At 40.4% G+C, this 27,718-nt stretch overlaps 1 protein-coding gene across 1 annotated transcript; it reads right to left on the reverse strand.

Annotated features, from left to right (window-relative positions):
• Positions 1 to 11,038: 11,038 nt before the first annotated feature.
• On the reverse strand, positions 11,039 to 27,094 carry LOC308099288 (heparan sulfate glucosamine 3-O-sulfotransferase 2-like; the record flags this gene model as incomplete). Its single annotated transcript, XM_080447995.1, has 2 exons — positions 11,039 to 11,657; positions 26,538 to 27,094. The coding sequence occupies 2 exons, from the start codon at positions 27,092 to 27,094 to the stop codon at positions 11,039 to 11,041; spliced, it is 1,176 nt and encodes a 391-aa protein (XP_080304121.1).
• Between the last annotated feature and the right edge of the window lie 624 nt (positions 27,095 to 27,718).

The following is a 27,718-nucleotide window of genomic DNA, read 5'->3' on the forward strand; positions in this document are numbered from 1 at the left end:
CAGACACAGACAGACAGACAGACAGAAAAGGGTAACATCGTTGTTTTAAAGTAAGTGAATGAGTTTAGTATGCATCATGTATTCTTACCAGCATCATGTATTCAACGGCCATCACAATAGGCCTTAGAAGTGCAAAGTGGTGCATCACAGGTGCAAAGTGGTGCATCACAGTGGTGCAATCTGGGAACGACACAGACACAAAGTTGATTCAGCTGCTCAGACCCCCAAAAAAAGTGAAGCTTGAGTCGCCTGGTGGCCGACTCTGGAAGTGCAGCTTACCACAGCTGGGGCCGGATACATGAACGAGCGGAAATGGTTTTGACCAATAGGCTCGACTCGCGAGTTTGCGCACAGGGTTGGTCACAGAGGTGACACTACTGCGCATGGGAGACATAACTCTATGACGCATAAATGGGGAACATAGAACCCGGGGAACATAGGGATGACCCCGGGAAAAGGGAGTATGCGCTGGGCGAGCAACTCCATAGAAGTGAATGGGTAGGGATGTCCAGTTTTTCACAATACGGATTGCAAAAAAAAAACTAATCTGACCCTAGATCTGTACTTTGAAACCACAGATCTCATCTTTCCAGTTCCAGGCTTGTATTAGAGTGAGGTCCAGGAATGTGTGATGCATTTTTCTGTGATGTATCTTTCTTTCTTATTCCCCCCCCCCTCCTTTTACTGTGTTTTCTTTACAATAGGATAATTGTAACGCTTCAGTAAGATTATTTAACATTTCCTATCTGGCAACATTGAACACTATACAATGTTTGTTTGGTTTCCTGCTAATTCAATTCAATTAAATGCAATGCAATGTGATCGTGTCTACAATCCTTACCTGCTACAAGTCCTGATGAATCCTATGTCTTTGTCTGTGGAAATGTAAATGTAATTGCAATGGATTAAATTACATTTAAATGTAACTGTTGAATGTGTTGTAGTTGCAGTCAGTCCCACAGTGTCAGGCAGGCTTGATACTAAAATGGCAGAGACACATTGATAGAGAGATACTGTACAAACAAACTAATGAAGCTTCTCCCACTGTGTGTGTGTGTGTGTGTGTGTGTGTGTGTGTGTGTGTGTGTGTGTGTGTGTGTGTGTGTGTGTGTGTGTGTGTGTGTGTGTGTGTGTGTGTGTGTGTTCAGTATGCATTGTCATTGTGCTTGATAACAAGTCTCAACATGGCAGCAAAGCCAATCAAATCCAGTGATAGGATCCTTGGATGATGAGTTGTGTCATTGTCATTGTAAACTGATTGATGATTGGGTCATTAGGTGATGATGTCATTGTAACCTGATTGAATCATCAGATGTGTCTATGTGTGTCATTAGAATGCAGTACAGGCCGTATGTCAGTTACCCTCCATTAAACACACAGAGAAAATTAAAAAGTAAATCACTGTATTTTAAAGATGTCTGAAATGTTTAAACGTACCTGAAAATGTATTATCTGTTTTTCTAAGAGCTGGATAGACAAGAAGACTCATGTCACTGAACAAACACTTGATAGCAATGATCAGAATATAGTGCTTTAACCTTTTAACAAGAAATGTTTTGTTTTAACCACAACATACCACTTACCCTACATTTAAAGGGATAGTTCACCCAAAACAAATCTTTTGTTCTATGGATTAGTCACCCGGTGGAGACTTGAATTCATGGAATTATTTTAGTTTTTGTCTCATTCCTAAGCCAATAATTTGATGACCAGTGGACCGGTAGGCAGCGATTCCGGTAGGAGACACAAAGGAGTCAATGGGGGTGTGGTCTCCATGGGGTGACTAATCAATAGAAGAAAAGTCATTTTGGGGGTGAACTTTCCCTTTAAGTAAAAGTAGCAATACCACAATGTAGAAATATTAAATACTAGTACAAAAATATTGGCATCAAAATACTTAAAGTACCAACACAATTGGTCAAAATCTTTCAAAAGTTGCAGATCTACAAGCTCACAATGAGTCACATCACGAGGCATTGTGAGCTTGAATATCTGTAATAACAAATCTAAAAAGTAACTTTTAATTAAAGTTTTCAAATAAGTGTAGTGGAGTAAAAAGTACAATATTGCCAAAGGCATGAGACAAGAGACCCGTCTATTGTAGCGACAATGTTTAGTTTGTATTTCAGACCAAAACAATATGAAGCAAAGCCTACAGTGAAGCTCTACATTTACTTACATTAAATAACTATTGAATGAAATACAAGTTCACTGAGCAGCCTTTAGCAGTAGGATAAAGAGTTAAGGAAGAGTTGACAGAGCGGCTTAGCTAGCATACAATGTTGCCATTCATCATTCACTACATTGTAACACAAGGTGTATATATATATATATATATATATATATATATATATATATATATATATATATATATATATATATATATATATATATAACAATCACTTAAATGGCAAAAGGAAAATGCCAAGACAATTCTTCTTACTTACTTGACTTATCTTGAGTAGGATATCCAACAGCGGCTGGGTAGAAGAAACTAACAGCTTCTCAAAAGTAACTTTTGTAGTAATTATAACAGCTCACCCGTTCGGTCAAGTCCTCAAGCCTCAATGTCTGAACTGAGGTTCATGATCTGCTATTTATACTGTATGTATGTGCTGCTCTCTCTCTTTCTCTTTGATTCAATCATTTACAGTTCTCTGACAATCACATTGATCAAAGGCCAGTACTATACTTTTACTTCTACTCCACTACATCAGAGGAAAATATGGTACTTTTACTCCACTACAATTATTTGAAAACTTAAGTTAGTCTTACTTTATAACTTTATTATTACATTATAAAATATACATTAACAACCATATTTTATACCTAGGCTAATTCAAAATAGTCGATCTACAAGCTCACAATGTGTCACATCACCACACGTTTTCTCTCTCTCTCTCTCGTGGAACACAACCATAAAAAGAAAACTACGTCGGTGCAATTATAACAAAGAAATATAGCTGCAAGCAGCGATAAGCGGGGCCAGGGAATAGAGAGAGAGAGAGAGAGAGATGAGAGAGAGAGAGAGAGAGAGAGAGAGAGAGAAAGAGAGAGAGACTAATGAGGAGTGAGTGAGGGCAGGTGTGATTATGGATTGAGAGGGAATGACAGCAGGTGAGGTGGGTAGATCCAATCCATTGGAATAGGCCAGGTGGACTGTTGCTGTTGCTCACTTTCTAAAAGAACATAATTATGAGAGAGAGAGAGAGAGAGAGAGAGAGAGAGAGAGAGAGAGAGAGAGAGAGAGAGAGAGAGAGAGAGAGAGAGAGAGAGAGAGAGAGAGAGAGAGAGAGACGGAATAGATTGAAGAGAGAGAGAGAGACGGAATAGATTGAAGAGAGAGAGAGATGAACGGAATAGATTGAAGAGAAAGAGAGAGAGAGAGAAACGGAATAGATTGAAGAGAAAGAGAGAGAGAGAAACGGAATAGATTGAAGAGAAGAGAGAGAGAGAGAGAGAAACGGAATAGATTGAAGAGAAAGAGAGAGAGAGAGAGAATCGGAATAGATTGAAGAGAGAGAGAGAGAGAGAGAGAAACGGAATAGATTGAAGAGAAAGAGAGAGAGAGAGAGAAAGTGAATAGATTGAAGAGAAAGAGAGAGAGAGACTTGGAAACGGAATAGATTGAAGAGAGAGAGAGACATGGAAACGGAATAGATTGAAGAGAGAGAGAGCGAGAGAGACATGGAAACGGAATAGATTGAAGAGAGAGAGAGACATGGAAACATAATAGACTGAAGAGAGAGAGAGATGGAAGCAGAACGGATTGAATGGACATCTCAACCTATTGCCATTACCAGGAATCGAACCCTCAACCTTCGGATTGACAGGCTGCAACACTACCTATAGTGCTATAGCTTTGTACAGATTGAGGTTGTCTGTTGAAGATAAAAGTGAACCAGTGAAAGCAGCCGACCTACAAGCTCAGAAACACGTTGCTATCTGAAAAGTTGTGAGATTGTAGATCGGAGAGAGACATGGAAACGGAATAGATTGAAGAGATAAGGATAATTCCTTTAACAGGTCCGTTCATGAAAGTCCTTGCGGTCTTGTTTCCAATGAGGGCCTGTGAGCAATTAGGGGTTAAGAGTCTTGCTCAGGGACAAATTTCATTTGCTGGCCTGGCCTGGAATCATACCTGAGGCAACTAGGGCCTCTGGCTCCCTAGGCTGGCTCACTAACCACTCAGCTATGGCCGCCCCTCAAGAGAGAGAGAGAGAGAGAGAGACATGGAAACGGAATAGATAGAAGAGGGAGACATGGAAACGGAATAGATTGAAGAGAGAGAGAGAGAGAGAGAGAGAGAGAGAGACATGGAAACATAATAGATTGAAGAGAGAGAGAGACATGGAAACATAATAGATTGAAGAGAGAGAGAGAGATGGAAGCAGAATGGATTGATTGGACATCTCAACCTATTGCCATTAACAGGAATCGAACTTTCAACCTTCGGATTGACAGGCTGCAACACTACCTATAGTGCTATAGCTTTGTCCAGGCTAAGGTTGTCTGTTGAAGATAAAAGTGAACCAGTGAAAGCAGCCGATCTACAAGCTCAGAAACACGTTGCTATCTGAAAAGTTTTGAGATTGCAGATCGGCTATTTTCAGAATGAAGTATGTCATACATTGCAAAAACATACCTTCTCAGATAAGCATTTCATGTTATCTTTATCAATTGCATGTGTATTCATTAATACAGTCTTGTTGTTTGCAATGCACTTTAAATGAAGTCTCCACCAAGTGAGGCTTGAACCGGCAACCTTGATGTTGTGAAACATTCACTTAAGCGGGAAGCCATTGGACCAACAGACCTGATCCAGTGAAAACGGAGGTCAAACAGATGATACCATTTCACGCAAATAACTGAAAAATCCTGGGTTTAAGTGTTTTTCAAACTGCTCAAAATTGCGGACAATCTAAGGGCGGAGAGAGAGACATGGAAAAGGAATAGATTAAAGAGAGAGAGACATGGAAACATAATAGATTGAAGAGAGAGAAAGATGGTAGCAGAATGGATTGATTGGACGTCTCAACCTATTGCCATTAACAGGAATCGATCCCTCAACCTTCGGATTGACAGGCTGCAACACTACCTATAGTGCTATAGCTTTGTCTAGGCTGAGGTTGTCTGTTGAAGATAAAATTGAACCAGTGAAAGCAGCCGATCTACAAGCTCAGAAACACGTTGCTATCTGAAAAGTTTTGAGATTGTAGATCGGCTATTTTCAGAATGAAGTATGTCATACATTGAAAAGACATACTCTCAAATAAGCATTTCAGGTTATCTTTAACAATTGCACTTGCATTAATTGACACAAGTAAGACGCGCGAACGCTGGAAGCGAACGCACATTGACTGAGGCTGCTATATTTCAACCACACTGTAGTAGTGCACTCTGCCGCACTCTGCCGCTGCCGCACTCTGCCGGCTGTATACAGGCAGTGCAGCTGCTGGCATTTCAGCACAGAGTTTCGAGTCACATGGGGGTGCGAGCCAATGAGAGCGTGAACACACGCTGTATACAGGCAGTGCAGCTGCTGGCATTTCAGCACGGATTTTCGAGTCACATGGGGGCGCGAGCCAATGAGAGCGTGAACACACACGGAAAGACCATAAATAAGGGACAGACACACACACACACACACAACCCAAGCACGGTGATATAGTAAGCTCCACTTGGTCGGAGGCCTCCTTCCGCGTTCGCAACAATCATGTTGTGTGCAATGCAACTTAAATGAAGTCTGCATCAAGTGAGGCTTGAACTGGCAACCTTGACGTTTTAAGGCACACACTTAAGCGAGAAGCCATTGGAACAACAGACCTGACCTGGTGAATGAGAGAGAGAGAGAGAGAGAGAGAGAGAGAGAGAGAGAGAGAGAGAGAGAGAGAGAGAGAGAGAGAGAGAGAGAGAGAGAGAGAGAGAGAGAGAGAGAGAGAGAGAGAGAGAGAGAGAGAGAGAGAGAGAGAGAGAGAGAGAGAGAGAGAGAGAGAGAGAGAGAGAGAGAGAGAGAGAGAGAGACATAATAGATTCTTGGATGAACCTTGCGGAGTGGGATATTCAGAGAGAGTATCGATGCAAGCTAGAGGTTAGCCTACATGCATCTTAGTATTTAATGAGATATCCTTCTAGAGGGGGTTACGGCTGTCAAGTTTCAAATCATCCACATGAAGGTCTACTTTTCTTATTGTACATTGCAGAAAAGGGAACATTCTCATTATCCTCCATGGCTTTGCCTCATTAGGAGGGACACAGTCCTGTTTTTGGTACAGAAGAATTAGTGTCATGCATATATCACTATGGTAAATTGATTCATCAATGGTATGCATTCATTAAGAAGCATTTGGAAATAAGGTGTCGCTCTTACTTTTTAAGATGTGTCTTTCCTTTCATTTGGGGTATTCCTGAAAACCTTCATACAGTATGCAGAATATACAGACCCAGATTCCACGTCAGCCATTAGAATAGAAGCAAGGCAAAGCTCTGCTTATACCTTGCAGAACACTTGGAAATTGCAAGTGACATCAGAAAAGAAATTGCTACTCAAAAATAATGATTATGAGGATCAGGTAGAGCTTCCATTGTAAATGCAGAATGGGCAAAGAGTTCAGGTAATTTCCTACATCTAAGCCCTTGGCTAACAATATGTAAAAAGGACTACTAAATACTCTGCTTCCTGTCACCTTTTTTTCTTTTTTGTCATTGATTTATCATGATGAACAATATCTACAACTAGGAAGGTGCAAGGTATCCTTAATGATATAGCAATGTATGAAGTAAAATTTCTTCTGACAGCCATGAAAATGTAGCGTGTCAATTCATTTCTAGTTGTACATCGTCTCTACTGTCTTCCTCCATGAGCCTGTCGCTCTCTCTCTCTCTCATACATATTCATTGTCTACCTTTCTCCATCTTTCTGCCTGTCTGGGGCATGTGATGACAATGTTTTGGGACTGTGTGCAAGTATGAAAAGACACTGGGAAATGGGGTAATTGAGATATAATAAAGAACTGAGATTGCTTTATCGCGGTGCAACCAGTGACAGGCTATATGGAGACAAATCTTTGGACGTGAACATATCGAAAAGTAGGGTGGCATGTTGTCACCATTAGGACAAAAGGTTACAATGTTATGACAGTGACCAGAGTACAATAAGTAAGTGGTATAAGTAGTGAGAGCTTGAATCCCCTGTGCCCTGTGATTGGCTGAGATATGAGCGCTGGTTGGTTTTGTTTAACGTGATAACCTATTCCATCCATCACGGCTTGCCTACTCGGACAGTGAGCTCATCGACACACGAGGCCATCGGCTGCTTGTTGTGGGTACTTGCTCGCAGCGGCGTTTCTGGCCATCCCGGGACCCGAGGCGAGATCACCAACCGGTGCCATGGTCAGAATCATGTCAGTATCATAGTCAGAATCATGTCAGTATCATGATCAGAATCATGTCAGTACTACAGTATGTCAGTATCACAGTCAGTATCATGGTCAGTATCATAGTCAGAATCATTTCAGTATTATGGTCAGTATCATGATCAGAACCCAGTCAGTATTATGGTCAGTATGTCAGTATCATGTCATTATCATGATATTGACTTTTCTTTAAGTTAGAAAATATGAAACATTGCGGCTTTAGCATCCTACAGTAGCCTATATGACTGAGAAATCACATACAAAACTAAACAAAAACAAAAGCAGGTGGTGCCCTAATAGGCAACTGCCTATGCCTATAGAAATGCCCCTGCGAAGGAGAAAGAAGGTAAAGTCCGAGGACATCTGGTGGATAAGTGGAGAATAGAAGGTCTGAGGATTTGATGTGTCTGGAGAGGAGAGACAGACACAGGCTGTGACAGATTGATGACTGCAGTGAGCATTTGAATGTTCTTTAAAAAGCTTGAGGATTTCATTAAGCTGCCTTATGACTCTTTTTTTTTTCGTGCACTGTCCATTGCCCATTAACAGTGGAGGTATAACTACTTCAGAGTCTCTCATAGTTCATGACATTTACAACAGACTGTTTGCTTCTTTGGTATTTACTTTGAAGGTTAGACTGGCCAGTGCAGGTGATTGGTTTAGTCTGTACAATGGAGACAATACACAGTTTACTCCAATGTGTATCATAAAATAAGATGGTTTGCTGTTCCACTTGCTGAAGAACAAGCACCTTTATTTGCATCTCCAACACACTCACTCTCACACATTGATTCCCTTCCCCTATTTGCATGTACTAGGGCGTGACGTTGACACTGTAGAAAAGAAAAATACACAACGATAGCATGTGAATTCCTCAATTCTGATAGGATGTGCTTTGGAGGGTTGTCAGAGTACCCTTTTATACCCATATATGGAGATTTCTGTGTCTGTCTATCTGTGTCCATTTTATGCCCATCACCCGTGTAGGCTGGATTACAATTTTGACTGGGCCAGGCCGATGCGGTGCATGCACTCTCCCAGCCTTTACTAGTACCATAATACTGTGTTGATAATCTACATGGTTCCGTGTCAACGACTTTTTTCACTTGAGCAAGTGAGCGCGCACACACACACACACACACACACACACACACACACACACACACACACACACACACACACACACACACACACACACACACAGCTAGTCGCAAGTCACGTCACCTCTGTAATATAATTCATGATTCCCAGGACCATTATCCATTCTCTTTTAGACTGCTTCAGGACATCTGACAGTAGCCTGCCTATGCCTCCTACAGACTACAGTACTTAACAGGTCACACATGGACCATTGACATGCACAAGTCGGTAGCTTTTGTAGCTTGGTAAAAGGTGCGAATGAGGCAGCCAATGTATCTATTGTTGTCTGATGAGCAGAATATTTTTTTCTCGCCTTCGTCTTTCAGCAGCTAGACTGGACCAGAGCTCCATTGCCTGGCCGAGTGGCCCAACAGACGCTACGCTTCTGGTGCCCATATATCGTGTTCCGTGTCGGGCATATCCAAATGAGTCTAGGCCAGTATATGATGTCATATTATGTCACACTATGACGAACACTTTCAAGATTTTCAAGTGAGTCCTGAACCAGAAAAGGACGAGAACCACTGGAGTATAATGCTCTTTCCATTCCATTTCTCCTCTATTTCTTTAGTATACAGCTACTGCCAGCCACACACCAATCAGAAATTCTTCAAATATAGAAATTTGCATTTTTTTCTGCCATATAATTCTGTTTAAATAAAAAATCTTACACTGTAGAATTCCCATAGACAGACTTATTTAGAACAGCAATTTTGCTGGATTTCATTGGGGAAATGAATGATTCGGCAACAATCCAAATGTACAGCCCAAGTTTCAGAGGCATGCTAAATTACGAATCAGAATCTCATTTCTCAAAAGCAATTAGTTCACCATCTCATTGCAAATTGCAACCTTTGAGCGCTAAATATTGCTGTGAAGCACATCAAATAGATGTGTGAACATTTCTACGCTCACAGTCACAGGTACGTTAACACAGGAATGGATCTGATTAGTGCTGGAGTGAGGCAAAAGTGCACAAGAAACTACAGTAGGAAGTTCTAGGAACACACAAAGTTATAAGTGCATGTGTTAAGACACACGCACACACGCAGAAATGACAGTATCGGCTCATCCAAAACTCTTATGCAAGAGAAACAGAAAGTTGAATTTCGGCATTAACAATGTATGTTTATATCCTCGCTTTCATAAATGAATGCCCTACTTTGTCATACTACTGTGTACACAAAAGTAGCAAAGCTTGTAGATCTGCTATTTTTGCTTTTCTTAAGTGAAATAAGTGTGCCTGTGGGTTTTATAAATATTGAACCAATGAATAGTATTAACAAGAGCTTGTGACTAAAAAATATCTACACTGAATCCATTGGAACACAGGCTCTTTTTTTTTACATTGTTGAAACTTAACAGTTTTGGACATATTAGATTTCCACCCGAGTGAAGATTATGGTCTAATACTGTAAATGAAAAATAAAAGCCAAACGCTGTGGAAAAGTTGAACTGATATGGCAAACACTCATCTGTTTGATCACATCTGTTTTTAGTTTATTATTACACCTGTTGTACTCATTAGAATGATTTCATGTTAGCTGTATGTATTCAGTAAACATATCACTTTTGGCTGTGAGCTTATGTAAACAATAAGGAGCTGAGCACAGTAGCCTACATTCTCATTTTCAAAGCAGACAACGTTTTTATTCACTTATTTGACATTGTACAGCCTCTTTACAGTATATGAAGACTATGGTCACTGGTTCTGATGAATATAATAAGCAATGTTTATTACAGATCTACTGATGTTTTGTGGTTGTTAATTACTGAGCGCTGGCTGCTCATGAACGCATATACTGTAGCATGATAATTTGCTATATGAAAACATTTCTGTGTATGTTTCTACCAAAGTGATTGATTTCTTTTGGTAGTAGCCTACTTTGTCTTTAGTGGAGTGACAAAAGCGGAAGGTGCACTCCTCGGAGCGCATATCTCTGCCAGGCCATGTGGCCTTCTCAGGGCTGTGTGAGTTGTGGGTTTTGAGTCATGACCCCCTCAGAAGTGAAAGTGCTTTTGGAGGTGCACCCTAGACAGGACCCAACAACAATGTTCAAATTTGGGTATATATAAGATATATGGTGTTTTCCGCACGCACACACACACACACACACACACACACACACACACACACACACACACACACACACACACACACACACACACACACACACACACACACACACACACACACACACACACACACACACACACACACACACACACACACACACACACACACACACAGTCCCTGGCCTTTGGCCTGGCGGAGAAAACTAAGCATATGAGGATACATTGTGTGTCCGACTGATTGATTAGTTCAGAACAAGCTTCACTATTTATACACAACTCAATAACCTCACCCTGACAGTTCATCTTGTGACGGTAGCGTCACTTGAATTCAGACATTAATCGTGTCAGGCCATGAAAGAACCAGTGACTTTACCAAAGCAGCAATCGTGATATAGTATGCGACGTATTCAATCCCACCTGAAGTCATGCCCCACTGTCTCATAGAATTTGACATTGAAAGGCCTGTAAAAGTCTCGCAGCTGCTCAATGACCTCCTGGTCCATCTGCACGTGAGTCCTGCCCTTGGACTTGCCGAGGCAGCGTGGCTGACCACTGCTCTCTGGCTTCTTCAGGCAGGGGAAGCCTTTGGTTCTGTTGAAGTAGAAGTGCTTGTCCGTGATGATGCGCTTGATTCCCAAAAAGTCTTGCACGCGGGCCAGCTCCCCCGCCGGGTCTGTGATCAGCCGCTCTCCGCTCACAAAGTGCATCTGCGAGAGGCGGAAGTACTGAAGCCAGTTCTCCAAGTGCAGGATGTACATCCCGATCCGGATGGCGTTCCAGGAAGTGTCAACAAGGCCTGAACTCCTGTTCTTAAAGGCCAGTTCCTCAAATGCAGGGAGGTCGGGCTTCTTGGACCGCGTCTGTGTGTAGTCGGAGATGGCTCTAGTGACCGGGTTACGCACCACAACAATCAGCTTGGTCTCGTGGGACATGCTGGAGATGCGTCTAGGTGCCTCTCTGGTGACAAAGTAGCTTGGAGTCTTTTCTAAGGTGATTTGACTGTCTAGAGTCCGTGGCATTAGTCCCCTAGACAGAGAGAGAGAGAGAGACAGAGAGAGACAGAGAACGGAAAAACGATCAATCCAGGTACTATTTATAGCGATACTATGATGAAGACCTCAAGGAGAAGTTTAATCACTGACATGTAATAAATCACAATTACCTATATATTAGAGAGAGAGAGAGAGAGAGAGAGAGAGAGAGAGAGAGAGAGAGAGAGAGAGAGAGAGAGAGAGAGAGAGAGAGAGAGAGAGAGAGAAGAGATTGTTAGAAATTATTAAAAAATAAGAATGCGTAGAGATAGTGTAAAATTCCTAAAACTGTCAAGTATTAATCTTTCAGCAATTTGTTTGAAACACCTTGTCAAATAGATAAGTATAATATTGTCGCTGTCGGGTAGAAAACATGTCCAAAACGGACCGGTTAGTTTAAAAAAAAAAAAAAAAAAACTGTGTTCCCATTTTGACTGGTGAGTTGCACAAGCTTAATCAGAAACATGCATGACATTCTTTCGTATCTAAAGGCATTAGTGGCTCTTTTTCTTCTTTTTTTCCTTTTACCATGAATTTACTTAGTTATAGATTAATTAACATCTGACATATTGATTTTAATGACCCAATGAAACTTAAGCCTTTTCTAACATGTATTTAGTCATCTTCATCTTACAGTAAAATACAGTAACTGTTGGCTTCATACAAATGTTCCCATTTGACGTCTACTCCAATAGTGATATTTTGCTTTTGTGATCACAATAGTTAATTAAGTGCCTGAGTTTCAACACATCACTGCAATTATGAATAATTTAGTGGATTTCCAGTAAGTTCCCATGCAGTTGAGAATGATTAATTGCTACAATCTCCGTTTTATTTCTGATGAAAGCCTTCGATTAGAAACTAACCTTTCTAAGGGGGTAGAGGTGGTCATGAGGTAGCTCTTAAGTGTTGGAAATATTGATCCATTTAGCTTTATTTATGAATCCTGAGCTGTTACCTTGGGTGCTTCAGGGCCACCGGAAAACATGAATCTTTCATGAGATGGACCTTTAAAGCAAGCAGCGTTGCAACACACACACAAAAATTCCACAAAGTACGGTGGTGATGCAACAGAATGTAAGCTGGCTGTTGGCTGTGTGATCAACAATCTGTATTTTCTTGTCAATGCACACACATTTTTTTTCTCTGTCCTTTGAGACTTATCGAGCCACACTGAAAGAAAACAGTTTATGATAGTCCAGAACTAGCCATGACACTACGGAAATGGATTAAAACATGGATGCCTACAGCAGTGGTTCTCAGACATTTTCATTTCAAGGATGCCCAAATTGAGATGTATTTGGCTGCGGACCACCATTTGAAAAGATCTTGTGCCACGAGAGTAAATCTGTGTCCTTAAAATGTCGTCAAAATATTCAACCACTTTCAAAATGTTTCAAAAATAGCGGAAGTTCTACAAGAGCTTGTAGATCTGTGTTTTTTTTTTTTTACCCATTTTTCTCCCCTATTTAGTCGTTATGCCAATTAATTCCTAGCCTGGTAAACCCTCCCTCCAGAAATCTCATTTGTATTCAAATGGAAATGAGATTTCCGGAGGGAGGGTTTACCAGGCTAATTAATTCCTCCCCACACACATTTGTGCGTCGTCACTGCTGTTGTATCCTACTGACTCACCTGCCAGTGAGGAGCCCCCACCGAGAGGATGTAGAGTCTTAGTCCTACTCCTCCCGCCCAACACGCCTGTAGAAGTACGTGCCTTGACAAATATCACCCTCCCCCATCCGGCTTCCCTCCCCCTGCACGGGCCAATTGTATCCGTATCCCCATCTCTCCAGCTCTTTGATGAACAGATTAACAGAACATTAATTTTCAGGTGGATTTGCCAATTTTCATCAATTAGAAGAGAGTACACGTTCGTCAGCTTCAATTTTACACTGTTCCGATTCCAATTTTGTTTGCTCATAAGTGTTTCATCACCTCCAATTTTACTTGTTTATCCTGTAACTGGTATGAGTTCTCTGTCCTGATTGGATAAAATTGGTATCCCAACGTGAACATTTATTTTCTGTTTCCTAAAGATCTGGAGAGACGGGGAGAACCCTGTTACTGAACAAAAACACTCTCAGTGTTTGTCAACGGGACGGTACAGAGAAGTTTGGGGGGGGGGAGGGCGCCGGAAGCAATGTTTTTAAAGAGGGGGGGGAGGGTGGCACTAATAGAGCAGCAATACACTATAGAAACCACTTATTTTAACTAAAAAAAATCCTTTACTGCACCTTTAACCATCTGTCCCTAAACTGCAGCTTTTCATGAAACGATTCTTATATAATTTTACATTTTGACATTTTGACATCTAAGTACTATCCCTTGTCATTCACAACAACACCCTGCCCTGTTCTCAGCACTTTAATCGAACTCTTATTAAATATATAACACTAGTAACTAGTAACACTAGTTCTCTATACTGGCATTAATGAAAACAAAATTCAACACAAACTCCTCATCAAAGATAACATTTGTACGACACAAGCAAGAGGTCTTGTGAAGACATGGACACATGCACAAACATATGCATACACGCACACACTCAGACGCACTCACACACACACTCGGACGCACACACACACGCACGCATGCACGCACACACGCGCGCGCACATACCTTGATTAAGTGGTTATTTAATGTCACAAATCACAATTGTAGAAGATTGATGATGTCTTTCTCACCAACTAAATTCATTTTCGTAATTTACACTGCAATCGTTTTCGGGTGAAACTAGAGTCAGAATACATTACAGGTTTGGCTTTGACATTTTAATCACTTTGGGATAATGGACTGAGTTGCATGTGGTGGATCCAAATATTTCAAATGGGTCCTGTTCTTTCTAGCTTAAAAACATACAAGAATGTTAACCAGTGGCTAACAGTCAAAGTCCAATGAATGGTTCACAGCACCACTTAATACATTAATGGCACTTTCTGATCCATAAGATGAGATACTTTTATCAAGCAAAATATCTATGTCTGCAAATTATTTCTCTTTTACTTACTCTGTACCATTAACAGGTAATGTAGTAATCAAAACTACAACATAAGTCAGAGAAGAAACTATTGTTATTGACAATCTCTAATTATTAGTGTCATTTTATTCCTCTATATGCATAATTCAGAAATGGCAGACGTGCCCCATTAAAGAAAGCAGTTCCTCATAGAAAGTCAGGATAATATAGTTGGAATAGATGTCATTTTAGAGTGAATAAACAGAATAAAACTGGAAACTCAGATTGCATGTGTCCAGGGGTGACAGTGGCATAAGAGAGTGATGGAGCCTGGACTAGAGCTTAGGCAGGCTAGTCTTTTGGCATCAAGTCTAACAACACACTTATTTTTATTGCCAGTTGACTAGTTGAAATGGTAAACAGGCATGTGTGTTGCTCAGAGACGCAGACACTTCAGAGTCTGTCTGACAATGTTACATAACCACACACTCCTGAGAACAGAACAACACTTATAATGACTGTGAAAAAGCCATAACAGAGCAAATTTATCAGCCTTAAACATTTATTTTTCTTAGAAATTAAAGTATCAGAAGCTGCAATACTGAATACTGTAGCAACACTTTCCAGTTTCAAGATCTGCAAGCTCACAAACAACGCATCGCATGTGAGCTTGTGGAACTCCTATTTACGGTGCGCAACACCATAGTACGACTAAGTATAAATCAGGCTTAACTATGTGTCACTTCTGTTTCATCTGCAATAAGGCAATTTTGAATGTGTGATCACAGTGTGATGTTCCTATCCCTCTCTTCCTGTAATCAAACATTAAAAGGCTTCTGAAGACACACAGTTTCTAATTAAGGGGTTTTATGAATCCGAGGATTCGCAGGATAACGGCTCTTCTGATTGGAATTTAATTTAGAAACTATCAATCACAATGTGGAGTGTTTCTGCACTGATAGATCAAATTTGTCTTTTCACTGCACTGATAGGTAAAATGACAGGGACTAATAATGAAGCCTATCCTGTTCACAACCAGTGGTGGAAAAAGTACTCAAATTCTCTACTTAAGTAAAAGTACCAATACTGCAATATAAAAATACTCTGTTACAAGTAAAAGTCCAGAATTAAAAATTTACTTCAGTAAAAGTACAAAAGTATTGGCATCAAAATATACTTAAAGCACCAAAAGTAAAAGTACTAAATATTTGAAAATAGCAGATCTACAAGCTCACAACGCGGCGCGATGCGACGCGTTGTGAGCTTGCAGATCGGCTATTGTCAAATAGCCGAGGTTAAAGTGGTTAATGTTTGTTTCATTATATCATAATGTATATCTGAAAAGTAACTAGTAACTAAAGTTTTCAAATAATTGTAGTGGAGTAAAAAGTACAATATTTGCCTCAGAGATGTAGTGGAGTAGAAGTAAAAGTATTGGAAATTGGAAATACTCAAGTAAAGTACAAATACCTCAATTTTACTTAAGTACGGTACTCAAGTAAATGTACTTAGTTACTTTCCACCACTGTTCACAACACAGTCTATAACAGTTACAGTTTGACCTGTTCAACCCGTTCAACCCGGGTGGACTCCCCGATGGCAGGTACTGCACCCGATTTGGCTACAATGGGAAAACATGGCACAGGCTGAATAAATATGCCATTTAAACGGTTGTTTCAACCCCATTTAACTTTCCGACTATTTTGCAAACATCTGTAGGAGCTACCTTTACTTTTTGGATACAATCTTGCGAAAAAGGTCATCTTATAGAGATACTGTGTACTGATTTGCGTGATTTTTGGACAGAATCTAATGGAGTAATGTTAAAAAAATTGTTTTACAAAACTCTGCCTCTTGGTGGCGCTCTAAAAAGCAGATGGGAAAAATGCAGGACAAAGGTTTTTCCTTGGCCTCGCCCTCGAGGGAGTGTGCGTGCAAAGTTTCACACAGATCGGTGCAGTTACAGTATAGGTAAAAACGCGAATCGGCCTGTTATAGCACCACCATGAGGCTGATTTGAAGAAAAATAAAATTCAAGTGGCATTTCTTCCTCGGCCTAGTGGGAATGTGCGTGCAAAATTTCACAGAAATTGCATGCTGCGTTCATTATTTGAGGCATTTTGTTCAAAACGGAGCACTCCTGCAAACTTTGGAAGACAATCTTAGCTAATCAGGATGGAATATGGAAAATCTGACAGATCCGTGTTGATCACATGACTATAGAGATACTGTGTACCGATTTGCGTGATGTTTGGACAAAATCTATGGGAGTAATATAAAAAAAAAATTTCGCAAAAATCGGCCTCCTGGTGGCGCTATAACAGGCCAAAGAGGTTCGGCTTTGGCATCCAGGGAGTGTGTGTGCACAGTTTCGCAGCGACCGGGCCAACGGTGCCGGAGATTAACTTTTCACAGACCTCTCACATACCTCTTCTGATTAACTCAAAGAAATCATATACATAGGTGAGTTAGACACAACGAAACATCTTTGAGAATTTACAAACACAAAGAAAAATGGAAAAAAGCACTACTTGTACAAACTCAAAGTAAAGTGATAAAAACAATAACCATAAAGAAAGAAATAACGGTGTGTGAGAAACAAGTGTGAAGTGAAGGGAATCTATTTGGTTATGATTTAGGGTATGCTTTAAGGACAAATATCAGAATGAAAACATGTTAATGCTCTATGCTGAAGCACAATTATTGAATAAAATAGATCGTCTTTTTCAATGTCATTTGAACTAGTCTCTTGTAAGAATAATCAATGTATTTTTCTGCAAAGGACATACTGCAGGGGACACTTGATCTTTTTTATATTACTTTTTGGAATTTTATGCTTTATTTCAGATATGTCAGTGTCGAGAGACAGGAAACCAAGGACAGAAAGAGAGGAGACACATGCAAGTCAAGAAGGGTCTGATTTGAAGCCAGGCCCTCGCTGTCAGGTGTAAACCGTGTATGTCCAAAACCATTAATTTACAGGAAATGGCTAAAATAGCCTGTGTTCTACTAGAATCTAGTGTAGATACTAACTACATTGGATCTAGTGACTAGATCCAATGTAGTTAGTATCTAGTCACAAACTCCTGGTAATATTTTTCATTGGTTCAATATTTGTAAAAAACCCACAGACACACTTAACGACTTTCACTTCAAATTTCAAATTGTTTCAGAGGTAGTGAAAATAGTCGAGCTACAAGCTCACAGCGTGTCGCATCGTGAGGCGCTGTGAACTTGTAGATCGGCTATTTTCGCTACTTTTGTGTGACACTCTTGTATGACAAAGTAGGGCATTAATGTATGAAAAAACATAAAAAGTTGAAATACGGAGATACAAGGTTTCTGCCCGATAGTAACGAGTGTGGTCTGTGCACCAACTGTCTGAGCCACCAGGCACCCCTGGGACCTCTTCTTGAGCAATAACGTTTGATTGACTGAGCTGAATAAAGTGCTGCCAAAGTGTCGCGTGGTTTAGGAAACTGCCCAACGATGCCAAAATGAAGACACCGAGGGATGCCTCTGAAATCCTTGCCAAGAAACATACACATTCTCAGGTGAAGGTTTCAGTTAATTGCTTACATAAATGATTCAGATTAATTAACAGCTGCTGGGTTGGTGGTTTCACCTAAAGACCCATAAAACCTCTTCTGGGCTCATACATTTTCTTTATAACTCTCTGGTACATGTTTATACTGTAGTCCCTGCTTTTTTTTTGCAAGGTTGCAGGAAATGGCAGAAACAAGCAATGGATAATGAGATACAGTATCATCTGGGTGGCAACCTGTATGAAGATGTCTCAAAATCCTATAATACTTCGGAAATTACTTTTTAGATGGGGGGGAAATTGTATGCAACCTTGTATTCATTGAGTATGACAGTCTAGAACCAGATATGGGCAACTCGTTGCCCTCAGAGCACGCGCAGCCCCTGCATCCCTTAAATCTGACGTGACATAAATTTTTCACCTCCAATATGTATGTGTACAGCATACCTTGCAGTGTAGCTACAGTAAGCTGATATTAAGTGGGTTGTTTCAGAAACCAATCTAAAACAGTCCTGCTAACTCGCTTTTTCTGGCATACTCTATAATGTTCTTTACTGTTTACCTCCAGAAAGCTAACGTATAATGAATAACAACTGCACAATATTTCCCAGTCTACAATATTTCAAAACCGATATAGATTGTATACAGTTGTATTTGCATTGACGTACTAATCTATGAAGAATAATTACCTCTGCCAATGGGGTTGAAATAGGATTATGTTTTCACCCCATTTTGTCTGTCTGACTGCAAAATAACTTTAGAATGGGTGGGCAAGTTTTCATGAAATTTGGTGGGAAGGATCAGTATAGGTTACCCCGAAGGGATGATTAACTTTGGGGTCAAAAAGATTAAAGGTCAAGATCACAAAAATGTTTTGGTCAAAATGACAGACTCTGTCACAATTCCAAGTGGAAATGACATACATTTTGACAACATGGCATTGAAGGGAATAATGGACTCTAGTGCATGCAATCTTTCTAGTTATCATTCCCGCAGCAATTATGCATGGCAGTGTATTGTAATTGTTCCTGTCTGGTTGATTGTTTGTTAGCAAAGTATCTAAACAGATGAGCAGATTTTCATTAGATCAGGAAGGAATGATGATAAAGAAATGATTAACCTTTGTTTTCATCAAGAAGACGTGAGTTGATTAATTGACTTTTTCCAGCCTTGAATAATTTTCCTGTGATTTTAGTCAACAGTACATCAGGCACTTTTAAGAATGCTGTATTTTGTATTTTTTCCAGAATGAACACACTACTCAAAACATGGTTAGAGTATTTAGTATGGAATTGGGACACAAGATATGTCTCTGTGGGTATATTGTTTTGTCAGTATCTAAGACAAAGTACATGTTTTACAAGTGTTCAGATTGACACATTTGGGGACCATTTGTGCACTCTGAGTTAAATGAGCGCTCAGGATTATACTGTGTAATGACCATATATCAGTGTTGGCCTGACAGAACCACAGCCATTACAAACCACTAACCACAGTTAGTCTTTCATATGAAGCCAAATAGCACAATTGTAGTTGGTACTTGAAATTTCATCATATTGAACAGGATGGATCACACCACTTTATTACTTGCCGGATATATCTTTATTTTATAGGCATGTAGAATACTATAAAGATTGTTTTACTCACACTAGACACTAGTCAATACACTGATTTATTCAACGTAAGTATGATCATCTTTTTGTATCTTGGACTGGCCTCACTGGGGGACCTTTCCTGAAAGGTAGCTTTTTGTTATTAATTCTGCCCATTAGATGTCACCAAGCTATACTGCCATGAAGTCTGCTCATTAATAATACACACGCCTGGCCACCCCTCACTGTAGAAACGGGTGGTTTTCCGAGTTAAATGAGCACCATCCAACTTCCTGTCCTCATCAACCTTTGAGATGATCGTGTTTCATACCTCCCTGCCTCCCAGAGCCAATTAATGGTGAACCAGGAATATTCTTAGCTGCAGCCGCTGCTCATAAAGTTTCAACACATCTCACAGGCTCCACTGCAAGTGCTTCTGACTCCTGTACAATCAATAGAGCTGGGATGCCCTTTCAAGTCTTGATGGTGCATGGTGATGTGTTTTGTTTGATCTTCATGGTCCGGTGGAAAACGGATAGAAAAACGTACTACACTGTAAAATGTACAAATGTAACCACATTCGTACACTCTCTCGGTTACAAATGGATAAACCAACACCGAGGATTCTATTGCGTAAGAGAGGTACTGTACAAGGAAATTAAATTAAATTCTCAGCCTTAGTTCATTGTTAGTTTTATGTAACTTTCCTCTTCTATCCCGGATTTGAACCCGGTTTCCAGCGCAAGTGCTGACATTTTTTACCATTGAGCTAATAGAGCCTGCCTGCTTGCTCAGGGGATAAATTGAATCTTGACCATCAGGTCAAACTTCGAGTGATATCCTGTGTCTAGGTGAGACATGACCTTTGACACAATCTAAATGTCTCAATAGAAGAGCAGGGAGACAAAACATAACCACCCCAATTGTATAAGTTATAGTATTAACATACAGTATACTCTACCATTATACAGATTGGCCAAAATTAAATTTTATTCATAAAGAAAAGTTACATAGTGCCGCTATAACTCCAAGATTGTAAATTTATGCTGAGAACTTTGCTGCGTGGCAGTTAATTCTGATCAGACCCTGTATAGTTATGTGAAAACCCTGACACAATCTAAATGAGGCCACATCTGTGTTCTGCTCCGGTGGCACAGTAATGAACACTGCACCATTTCTCTTCTTCTTTTTTTTTTTGTCACACTGGTCTGGCTCATTCAAGCGGTAATAACGTGGACTGTACAATGGGGCTCTTGAAAATCGTTAATTGTTTGTCTGGATATACTGTATGTTTCTGACTGGGTAGATGTGGCTTCTGGGTGAGTCAAAGAGAACGTAAAACGTAAAAAAAGATTAACGATTATTGATCTTTTTTTTCTATGAAATGATTCACTTGATCTGTAAACCTGGCTTTTCAACATTGCGTGTCTTATTCGGACAAAATAAGATGTAATTTAAAAGGAAACGGTGGGACAGGCAGATAGATAGAAACAACACACACATTATATGCACACACAATGCCAGCTTCTACACCGAATTTGACAGTCAATCCAAATAGATATACACTCCAGTAATCATTGCGGCAGATTATTGCTTTGCCCACTGAAGGACTTGTACAGAGCAATGAATCTCACTCGGTTACTCAGCAAATCGAAAAATCTGTAACTCAGCGAATAACAAAAATGCTGCTTTGAAAAAGAGCCATTGATGTAGAACAGGGATGTCAAACTGATTTTAGGTCACGGGCCGGATGACTTTTTGTCTTTTTTTGTGCGTGTGTACAGGTACGTGTGTCGTGCGTGCTCCCACCACTGAAAGGCACGAATGCTGTCATAGTATTTGGTCACAGCAACACACACAACATGATGGTCAACATTCTTAGGAGGCTACTGATTTTTTTATTTCTTTTTTGTAAAGGAGCTTTCCACCTGCAGTGTCCAAGCATCCAATGGTCATTTTAGAATCAAGTTTATTATGGTGGTCCCATGGTCACTATAGGGCACCATTGGTGCCTGAATTGCTTTATGCTACAATATTTTGGGTCAAACCTTGTACTCTAATTACAAGTGAGCTGTGTTATACTTTGAAGGTTGTGGAAAGCATCACAGAAGGGAATGACAGACGACAGAGCACTATACTTGCAATCCCAAACAGTCTGTATACCAAGAGGACAGCTACTGTATATTACGTAACATTCACATTGTCAACAGCTCTCTGAACGTTCACAAATACATGTATTATTCTCCTGTACTTGAAAAGGCACATGCTGTTCGGTACTTATGGAAACATACACACACACACACACACGCACACGCACACACAAGCACACGCACAATGTCAAGTTTTGATATTGGATTTTCGAACTGGGTGTAGTTCTGCTTGGACAGCTTTTAAACAATTCTAGTTTTGAATGAAATTGGCTCTCTTGGGTGTGTTAAAAAATAAGGATCGATTGCTGTATGATGGTTGAGAGTGACATGGGGTTTCTCAATAACTGTACTCGTCTCAGCAGCAAGCTGCCGAGGTGACCACGTGACCCCCAAGTACAGTCTATCTCAAATTAGAAAGATGCATTCTCTGGTTTCACGAACTTGAGAGAATGTTCTTCCCATGTTAACCCATTAAGGCCGATTCTACAAATGTCATAAACCTATGTTGCTATATCAGTTGTGCTCAAACTTTTTCATGTCAAGGACCACCCAAAATTATATGTATTTGGTCCCAGACCCCCCCCCCATCTCAAAATATTTTGTTCCAGGGACCCTCAAAAGCAAAGACTCGAGTTAAAAAGGTTTGCTTTAAAAAGAATATATATATTAAAAGATTTGCAAACATTTTCAAGATTTTTCTAAAATAGCAGATCTACAAGCTCATAGCGCTATGAGCTTGTATATCTGCTATTTTTGAATAGCCAAAGTATAAAATAATGGTTTAAATGGTTACACAGATGCGTTCCCGGTTTTAATGGGTTAACTTGATGAGAACATTCTTTCCAAGGACGCAAATCTGTTATTTCTGTTCTTGGTAGTGAGAAATGGACATTGTTCTGACATTGGCAGAGCCAGGGAGCTATCAATCAGAATGAGGGAGATGTCAATCAAAACGTCAATCACTAACCTGCTCCCAATGAGCAGGTGCCTCACATGGTTGCCTCTGCCGTCACTGTGAACGTGTGTGAATGGGCGAATGTAATGCACATTGTAAAGTGCTTTGGATAAAGGCGCCATTATAAATGCACCATTTACCATTTACTGTGCATGATCTGACACACCTACACAGTCTTGAGAAATGGTCTCAACAGTAAAATGAAACCATTACACCAAAAATGTTCTAATAGGTCATGACTGTTTATTGTCTCCGCCAGGCCGAAAGGCATGGCGAGAGAGTATGTTTTACCCCCTGTCCGTCCGTCCGTCCGTGTGTCCGTGTGTCATTCTGTCATTTTGTGGACAGCTAATCTCTGGCACCGTTGGCTTGATCGCAGCGAAACTGTGCACACACACTCCCTGGATGCCAGAGCAGAACCTCTGCTCCAATTTTTTCACATGGGACTTTTATAGCACCACCAGGAGGCCAATTTGTGCAAAACACATTTTTGGACAGTACTCCTACAGATTTTGGCCAAAAATCCTGCAAATCGGTACACAGTATCTCTATAGTCATTAAAAGAAATGGCTCATTTCAGATTTTTCATATTCCATCCTGATTGGCAAAAATTGGCTTTCAAAGTTTGCAAGAGTACTCCGTTTCGAACAAAATGCCTCAAATCATGAACACAGCATGCAATTTCCGTGAAAATGTGCACACACATTCCCATTAGGCCGAGGAAGAAATGCCATTTGAAAATGTCAAATCAGCCTCATGGTGGCGCTGTAACAGGCCGATTCGTGTTTTTACCTATAACTGCACCGATCAGTGTAAAACTTTGTATGCACACTCTCTAGAGGCCAAGGAAAAACCTTTGCCCTGCATTTTTCACATTTGCCTTTTATAGCGCCACCAGGAGGCAGACTTATGTAAAACACATTTTTTGATATTAAGCCTTCAGATTTGATCCAAATTTCACGCAAATCGGTACACATGATCTCTATAGTCATGTGATCAAGACGGATCTGTTTGATTTTTCATATTCCATCCCTTTTAACATTGGCCTGTTATAGCGCCACCAGCAGGTCAAATTTAGCAAAACACATTTTTAGAACAAAATGCCTCAAATCATGCATGCAGTGTCTGATTGCCGTGAACGACCTAGGAATAAATGGCACCCTTTTCACATTGGCCTATTATAGCGCCACCAGGAAGCCAAAATAACCTACCTGACCTGGCGGAGACCTGTGCTCCGAGGAGTGAGTCATGCAGTGAGTCATGCAGTGTTTCTAAACCTTTTTAATGAAAGGCCCCCCAAATTGATATGCATTAGACAACAGACTCGATTTGATATTATTATTATTAATAATAATCTCTGGGACCCCAATCTAAGAACATTTTCATCAGCATGATTTGGCGACTCTAATATGTTCTCTCATCCAGAATTCCGTTACTGTCTAGAGATGAGTTGGGGCTACATCTGACCATGGGTTAACGCGCTTGTCACATCATTTTCGGATACATTGGATGAACTCCCATCTTGTATTAGGTTGATGCCTCTGCAAAAGAAACATTTAAAACAAGGCAGGTACGCTGTCAGAAGCGGACTTGAGACCTGGGAGGCACCCCTGAGCAAGCGAATGGCCTTGGCGAGTGGTACGAATTATGCTTCTGCTGACTCAGCCCTGTTTGCGTTTCATACCGATAGAGAATGGTAAATCATCACATCCTCGTCAGAATGCAATGTGACGAGGCATCGCATTGCGTCTTAGTCAAGTCTTAGTCGACTAAATATCAAAATCTTAGTCTCTAAGTCTTTTAGTCTTTTAGTCTTAGTCAACAACATTAACACTGACGTAAGGTCAAATCTATCCCTAGTTGTCAGACTCGTCCCTCGTCCGACACAACAGGTGTGAGAATGTGTTGACTTAACCCATTAAGACCTGAGGCAGTTTCAACAAAATGTCCTCTAAATCCTAACAGTTATCAGTAAAAGTTATGTTTCTATGTCAGTGGTTCTCAAACTTTTTCAGGTCAAGGACCCCCAAAATGATATGTATTTGGCCGCCGACCGCCATCTCAAAATATTTTGTTCCAGGGACCCCCAGAAGAAAAGATATGAGTTGAAAGAATTAGAACAAATCGTGCAAGATCAATCATCAAGCATGTTGTGTCATCTGTTGTGTATAACTGGGTGTAATGCGTGTGTTGTTGCACAGTATAGCTATCTCTGGGACTTGATAACCTGCAGAGGAATGCTGTGGCGATGCTTGCTGATATCTGTGTGGAAGCTGAATGGATGCACCCTAATCTTCTTAATCCTAAAATTAAATACTGTGTGTGAAACTCATTCAAAATTAAGATTCTAATTCGATAATATCCTTCCAATCCTTTTAACCCCAACTCTAATCACTGTGTACAGCACAATGGACAAGCACAAAAGACAGGCTAAATGACATTTTTAACAAATCAATTTCTTATCATAAACCGAGTTAAACTACAGAAAATAATGACAAATATTGGACCGGCGCAAGGTTTCAGAGTTTGCATAATTTTGTACAGTAGTTACGACTGCCAGCTTCACACTATTGATCTACCTCGGCAATTCTGTAGGTCATCTGGCACAGAGGCAGCTTCATTGTGCTGATCTATGAATGAATCCATAACAGGTGGAATCAAACTGGTGAAGTTATAGCCTCTGTGTGTGTGTGTGTGTGTGTGTGTGTGTGTGTGTGTGTGTGTGTGTACATTTTAAAGCATCCATCTGTGACATTGCACCCATGACACCCTCAATTAATGCACAGGCTCCTGCCAGTAATTCTAGTCAGTGTTTAATTACAGTGTAGCCCATTACACTGTAGATGGACTGTATAAGTGTGTTTCACACCCAATACATTTTCCAATGACTAGTAGCACACTAATAGTGCCCCATGTAATGAATATAATCGCATGAGTTAGTTCTTATGCATTACATTTCCTGCTAAATAAATAGGATAAGAAAATGAATCTAACTAAAAACCTGAACCCATGACCATGCAATCAAGCCTGTCAGATAAAAAAATCTACAAAACATCTCACACATTACTGACCAGTGGTGTAAAGTAACTAAGTACATGTACTCAAGTACTGCACTTAAGTACAATTTTGAGGTTTGCACTTTACTTGAGTATTTCCAATTTCCAATACTTTTACTTCTACTCCACTACATCTCAGAGGCACATATTGTACGTTTACTCCACTACAATTATTTGAAAGATTGTATTATAATTATTTGTTAATTATTATTACATTACAAAAAATACATTAACCACTTCAGCCCTATATACATTTTTGGCAATTTGAAAATAGCCGATCTACAAGCTCACAATGCCTCGCTGTGAGCTTGTAGATCAGCTATTTTCAAAATATTCTTATACATTTGAAAACTTGAAATGGGACATTCTGCTAATTTCTGCATAATGAGTTTGGTACTTTTAAGTAGCCTACATTGTGTTGCCAATACTTTTGGAGTTTTACTCAAGTAGCCTACATTTTGAATTCCGGACTTTTACTTGTAACACAGAGTATTTCTATATTGCAGTATTGATTGATGTGAAGTGAATGCTTTTTCGACCAATGCCACTGACACAAAAAAGAGCAACAAAGCTGTTGTTCATCAGCATAATTATTTCCAAACCACGACTTTTTCCTCACCTGTACCAATCAAGCCCCCTGTCATAGTTTCTGTCGAAAAAGTGCGGTTCCGTCCCCAGTGCGCGCACGTCCGGATGGATCCGGATAAACTCCAGCACAGCCCTGGTTCCCCCCTTCTTCACACCGACAATCAGCGCGTTGGGAAGTTTCTTATTCCCGTACTTTTGTGCAGCAATAGTCATGTTATTCAACTTGAACTCGTTCAAAGCGACCCACGAGTGATTGCTGGAAGAGGCGGCGTGTTTGCTTTGGTTGCGTAAAGCACTTGGCGCCGTTTGGCGTCCCGTTTGCGCGCGGGGCGCAACAAGCCTCATGTCCGAAGCGCAACCGTTCGATTTCTGCAGAAGTTTCTTGCTCCCTGCTGCGTTCTTGTTGTTCGACGGACACCTTATCGTTCTCTCGTCATAGTCTTGGTTTGTCATGATTGTGCTGCAACAGCAAATAATACTGTAGCAAAGATACGCGAAGGACAAGGACAGTGTGAAGATGAAGGCGAATCGTTTGCTGAATCTATTTGAAGACGGCACGATTCGACTTGAGAGGAACCTGTGTGCCATGTCTCCATGGATTAAAGTCATGCATGGTTTTTCCATCAAGTCTTCCTCAGATCCTATTGTCTGCGGTTGGAGTCCAGCAATAATATCCAAGTGGGAATAAGAGGAATATGTTCTCCAAAGGCATCAACTGTGTGTAAGTAGCATTATTTCACAGGTTACTGACTGTATAGGAAAACTTTGATTAGGATAATAAGCGTTGCCTGGAGAAGACAAAAACAAATAAATAATCAGTCTCCAGGCAGTTCCCAAGTTTGTCCAACAGTCCAAGTGTAGTTTTAGTCGTATATAAGTGAATCTTTTGGATCATTTAAGCTGCTGGATGCGGCATCTTCGAAGCCCAGAGGAATTTGACGACCACCTCTTTCTTCTCCTTCCCTTATGTTTTCTCCTTCCCTATGTGACGATGTTCTGGACATTGATGAAGTGACAATGAAAAGCTCTTCACTCCTCCTTAAAACGCACCATGTTGCTCATTATCATATCAGCTGTGATTGTCCCAGGTCAGCGTCCAGGGAATGAATGACTCCTCTTCTCCCATATGTCTCGCTTTTATAAACTTGTGAGGAATGAATGCCGTTACAAGAACTGACCATAAATATTTAAACTAACGATATGACGTCACTC

The sequence above is a fragment of the Gymnoscopelus braueri genome, assembly GCF_963280865.1.
Source record: "Gymnoscopelus braueri genome assembly, chromosome: 13".
NCBI classification, from domain to species: Eukaryota; Metazoa; Chordata; class Actinopteri; order Myctophiformes; family Myctophidae; genus Gymnoscopelus; species Gymnoscopelus braueri.